The sequence below is a fragment of the Pteropus vampyrus genome, unplaced genomic scaffold (assembly GCF_000151845.1).
Source record: "Pteropus vampyrus isolate Shadow unplaced genomic scaffold, Pvam_2.0 Scaffold220, whole genome shotgun sequence".
NCBI lineage: Eukaryota > Metazoa > Chordata > Mammalia > Chiroptera > Pteropodidae > Pteropus > Pteropus vampyrus.
In genome coordinates this window covers 2663662-2669121 of record NW_011889001.1, presented here as the reverse complement: position 1 = coordinate 2669121, position 5460 = coordinate 2663662, and the positions used below count along the sequence as shown (strand labels likewise).

The following is a 5460-nucleotide window of genomic DNA, read 5'->3' as shown; positions in this document are numbered from 1 at the left end:
ATGGAGTCTTTCCGGAGCAGTTCTACCCTTATCACATCTCCTGTAGCACTGGCCCTTTGCTCTCACTTGGCACCTCGTCATACCCAGCCTGGAGCGCATGGTCATATTTTGGGGGTTTCTAAGCCCACAGAATCCTGAGGCTGTAGTGACTTCTCCGTCATTAAGTACAGAATGTCTAAAAGAATGAATTACTGTGTGACTGATGTTTTCACTTATTACCTTCTGTGCATGTCTAAGTATTGACCCTGCAGTTAAATGGCAAGTGTCAGGATGGAGAAAGCCCTATTTTCTCTTTCTAATTCTCCTCCAATGCCACCTTAGATCAATGCCCCTCTCAAGATTTTGATATATATTTATGGAACGAACAATGAACTACAAAATAAAACGGTCTAGTTTATTCATTGATTAACTCTGTTATCTGAGTGAAAGACCTTTTAACATCCTGTACTCTTGAGATTTGACTTTTTCTTCAAGTTAAAATGACCATTCTACTAAACAAGCAAACACACAATTCTTGTGTGGCTAATACACCAATCTGGGCAGGTGGGTATCAACACCTACACACCTTTGTCTCCATGGCGGAGTCACTTGCCACAAGAGGCCTCTGTGCAGAGAATGCCCTGGATCCAATTCCATGTGGCCAATACTTTCTGGAGGTCAAGAGCCTGGGGCCACAGGGAAGGGGCTTATCTAACACACCGCAGAGAAATATAGCACTCAGTTCTCTTTCTCTTGCCCTTACCACTGCCCCATTTCTGTTGGTACTATGTGCATAGGCTTCCCTGGAAGCTTGGAGAAGGGGCCTGGAGATGGAATCACAGCTCCCAGTTCAGGGAGGGAGAATCTTGGGGCTAAATAAAAGAAGTCGCTAAAGTCCGAGTCTCCTGAATCCTGTTCTTGTGGATGATTGAGACTCAATGCCACTGTTCATATAGGAGTTATTTTTTAAAATGTGCTCCTTGGGAAGTATTGCATCATCTAGTTAGGGGAACTGGAGGCCTGGCAGCTCCAGAAACTGCCTCTTCCTAAGTTCCCCGAATGCCTGTGCCTACCTACCCTGGTGGTGGGGGCTGTTGCTCCTCCCTCCCCAGCAGTCCCCCAGGCAGGGGCCCTGTTCTTTTTGCCAGCCTGCCAGGCACCGGCCCTTACCTGGCAGCCCCAGCAGAGTGAAGTAGCCCCGGCACTCGGTGAAGCCAGAGCTCTCTCGGACACAAGAGCGCCACAGCCCTTGGTAATTGAATACAGCTGTCACCGGGTTGTTGTACAAGTCCTGGGTGCTCCATTGGTCCATGCAGGTGGCGGCAATGATGCCTGCAATCCCGATCACTGAAACCACGAACCCCAAGCCTTGGCAGGCGGTCACAGCCATGGTGGGGTGTAGCGTGGACACGGAGTGCTACACAACAGAGGGACAACACAGTTCTGAGAGTATTGTGTGTAGAGGAAGGAGTTTTCTCGGAAAGGCTAGTGCACACGTCACAAATGGGCCATGAAATGGAGGAGGGGACTCAACAATGCCACCCGGGCTCACCCTGCTCCTTTATCTCTCTATGTGAGATAATTTCCACAACATGGTACCAAGAGCCATTTGTTTTCCACCAAATGTACACTCTACTCACTGTTTACCTTTTGAGGGAGTTTATTTCCTGATTAGCCAGGTTCCCCTCTGTAGAGGGTAAAGCAAGTGCAGAGGGAAGGTTGGCCAGGCGGGGCCTCCAGTACCTAAGACGTGAAATACTTGGAGATGAAAGGGCTTCATCCCTGTGGCCTTCCCAAGGTACCATTGTCACTTTAGTTTAAAAGCTTAGGAAATGCTGGTTATGAGGCAGTATGTAGTACAGTCGATTCTTGTTAATCACAGTAGTTATGTTCTAAAAGTCACCAGGAACACTGAATTAACAAATACTGAATCATTGCCCCTAGGGGAAATACAGGGTTAGGTTCCTGCGAGCCTCTGGTCACATATTTGTCAACAGATCAATAAATAACCTTGTTTTATGTGTGTTTCTGTTTAAAGACACATTTAATATATATTGTTGATTCATTAACATTGAACTTGTGGCCAACAACACCAAGTTATCACTCATGCCTGAACGAAGCTTATCTAACACATGCTTTTCTCTGTAAGGCACATAATAGCTTTTTTGATCTTGGAAACACTAGACAGCACTTCAGTACTAGGATTAGGGGCCATTTTAAAAAGAGAAATCTATTTCACAAAAGTGCGAAAAACATGGCACTGAATATACTGTGAGAAGAACACTTGATTACAATAGGAGAGCTGAAACAAGAAGGCAGAGCTTTGCCTCATTCAACCTCATTGAGAAAATGTACCTCCAGCAGTTCAAATTTTTTTGCCCTCTGTACATGCACATATCCAATAATGATGGAAGAAGTGCTTCCAGTATTGATTTTGGGGTTAAAATACATTTTAGGGAGTAGGCGAATTTGCAAATATGAATCTGCAAATAATCAACTGTAGTTTTTTTGATAGAACTGAGTAGTTAATGTGATCAAGTTGTTTGCAGCTTTGGTGGCATTGACTCTGCCTTCAGCAGGGAGACCACGGAGGCAGGTGATAGCAGAGGTAAGCTGTAGGAAGGTCTCCGGGCTCTGGGGCTAGGCAGCCTGTGTTGAATCCTCACTCCACACTCCACTGCTGACTAGCTGTGCGAGACAACGGCTAAGTCACTTAACCTCTCTGAGCCTCATTGTCTTTATCTGTAAAATGAGATAATAAGAGTTTTATCTTCCTGGATTGTTTTGTAGATCAAATGTAATTATGCATATGAAATGCTAAGCATTGCATCTGGAGCAATGTACTCAGAAAATAATAGCAAATATAGTTGGCTCTCCATATCTGCAGATTCTGCATATGTGCATTCAGCCAACCAGAGATCAAAAATATTCAGAAAAGCAAAGCTATGTTGTTGCCAAAGTGTGTTATGTAGTTAGGTCTATGATGATTGCATCTATATCTAACAAGTATAGACTTTTTTTCCTTGTCATTTTCCCTTAAACAATACAGTATAACAACAGGAAGCATTTACATTGTATTAGGTATTATAAGTAACCTAGAGATGATTTAAAGTATACAGATGATGTGCATAGTTTGGATGCAAATACTATACAATTTTATATAAGAGACTTGAGCATTCTTGGATTTCCTTTATGTGTAGGAGGGACAATGGGGGCGAGGGGAGGGTGTATCCTAGAACCAATCTCCCAGCAGATACTGAGGGATGTTTGTATTACCTGAAACAGACTGATAGTAATATAATTAAAAGCTTTGATGATTGACGAATCACTCTCACATTGCATTTCTTCACATTGATCAGAAACGAAACCCCAGCTTCTCTCACAAAATGTCTGGTTACAAAGTTTTTTTGGTCCACATATTATCCTACCTACTTAGAACCTGGATTCAAGTCTCAACTCTTTTTACCAACTCACAGAACTATATGATACATTGTTGACTAACACCTCTGTGCCTCAGTTTCCTCATTTTGATAGTAAAGGGTTTGGAATATCTCAAAAAATTCACGATTCTAAAAAAGAGGAACTCCTTTCTTTGTGATATTGTCAGGAAGGCTAATATGTCATGTAGATTAAAAAGTGTGTGTGTATGTGTGTGTGCGCGTGCGCGTGTGTGTGTGCATGTATATGCTTGTATAGCAGTTTGAGGAGAGGAGAAGGTTGTGCTACTTTGGTTTATAGGATGGAGGAAAGTGTCTACCCACTTTTCTCTCACTCTCTGAAGTAGCTTTTCAAGTCATTTATTAGAATCCTCAGGGGATCAGGGAACATAATTTGAAAAACACTGGACAAGATTCATTCAGTAATCGATTCAACAATTCATACAGTGAAGGGGTGTACTAAACAATTCAGCTCACTGGCCCAGAGAGAAAACAAGAAACCTCGTTAGGCTTAGTCTGACCTGGTTCCTATATGGAAAAAAAGAGAAAGTCTTCTGAGAATATACGACCATGAGCCTCTGTTTTATATATGACTGGGGTTTGAATTTATACTTCCCACATCATGTCCTGAAACTCTTGTACTAAGAAAATGACATTGAAAAGTGATTCCAGGTTGATAACACATCTAAAAAGACTAGCAGAAGGAACTGAAGACACTAGCTGCAGATCGAATAGTATTTCTACGTGTAAATCCCTGTTGAACTTGGGCTCAAAACTCAAAATTAAAAATCTTTTATAAACAGTGGTATTTATACTGGGAAACCAAATCTCGAAAGAAAAAAATTCACTGACTTATAGCATTTGCTAATTTCCATGGCATAAATACTTCCGCCATGACTGATTTCAAGCTATTAATGTGAGATCATGGATGCAGAGTTGGGAAGAGAGGTACAGAATCAGCTCCCACAAGCTGAGAATTCTGGGAAACCTTGGAGTGGGCATTAGACTTCCCCAAGATGTGGAATGAGGGCTTAAAACAATCTCATTTAGATCTCATTTTGATAAGCAGAGGGAACAGGGATCATACCTTGGTGATGTGCTCAGTTATGGGGAGGACTAAAATTAGAACACATGTTTGAACTCCCAGTAATGGGATAATTGTGAAGCCTGAATTGAGAAGAGAATGTTCTGGCTCGAAATGCCCTTCAGTGACTGTGAGGCTTGCTTCCTGTAGCTCTGCCCCTCTGGCTGCATGGGCACCATAGCCCTGTGGCCAAGAGAACACTCCTTATATCTAACCTGTCCAGATGATCAATGGTCAAAGATTCTTGGGAAACTTGTAGGAATTTTCCATTTTATTTTATTATTTTATTTTATTTTATTTTTTAGCAATCTAGGAATCAGAGGCAAAGCAATCTTAGTGAAGAAGTTCATGTCCTAACTCTAACACTGTTGTGAAATTTTACTTATACCATTTAATCAAAATTAGGCCTCTGTTTCCCAGAAAAATAAAGAATATTTCTTATTCACAATATAGGAATACTTTGAAAAATAATAGGCTAAATACCACTATATCCAGAGTGTGGGCTCTGAACAAACAAATTCAGAGTTCTGGAAATGAGAGAGCCAACCTGCTCCCTCCAGATGAGATGTGTGTCCCAGTTCTGCAGGAGAAACTCGGCATGGTCTTCACATGAGTTCATGCTGTCAAATCAGATATGACTCAGAAAAATGACCATTGAACTCTGAGTTTCAGCCTAATGTGGGTGTTCCATGGACAGAATTCAGCCACATAGTGACTCATTTCATTTAGTTTGGCTTGTGGGAGGAACAAGATAATACTCCCCTGACTGTAGACAGGGGATATAAATGGCACAATACCTCACCCTATTTTAGTCTCAAGATTTCATTCTAAAGCCAATAAGCATGGCTAACCAAAATATGCCCAGTGTTCATTGGCTTCCTAGACCTGGCTATGTTTTTGAGTCCCAGTTCGAGTGACTAATAGAATATAGCTTTTTAATAAAAACTATACATAGCATAT

The 5460-nt window shown here is 41.7% G+C and overlaps 1 protein-coding gene across 1 annotated transcript in view; it reads right to left on the bottom strand.

Moving 5' to 3' along the window:
- Nucleotides 1-1369, bottom strand: part of CLDN18 (claudin 18) — a 23105-nt gene extending 21736 nt beyond the window's left edge. Inside the window, exon 1 of the mRNA XM_011373214.2 lies at nucleotides 1150-1369. Coding sequence (XP_011371516.1) covers nucleotides 1150-1369 — 220 coding nt within the window. The remainder of the gene's footprint in view (nucleotides 1-1149) is intronic.
- Nucleotides 1370-5460: the final 4091 nt, after the last annotated feature.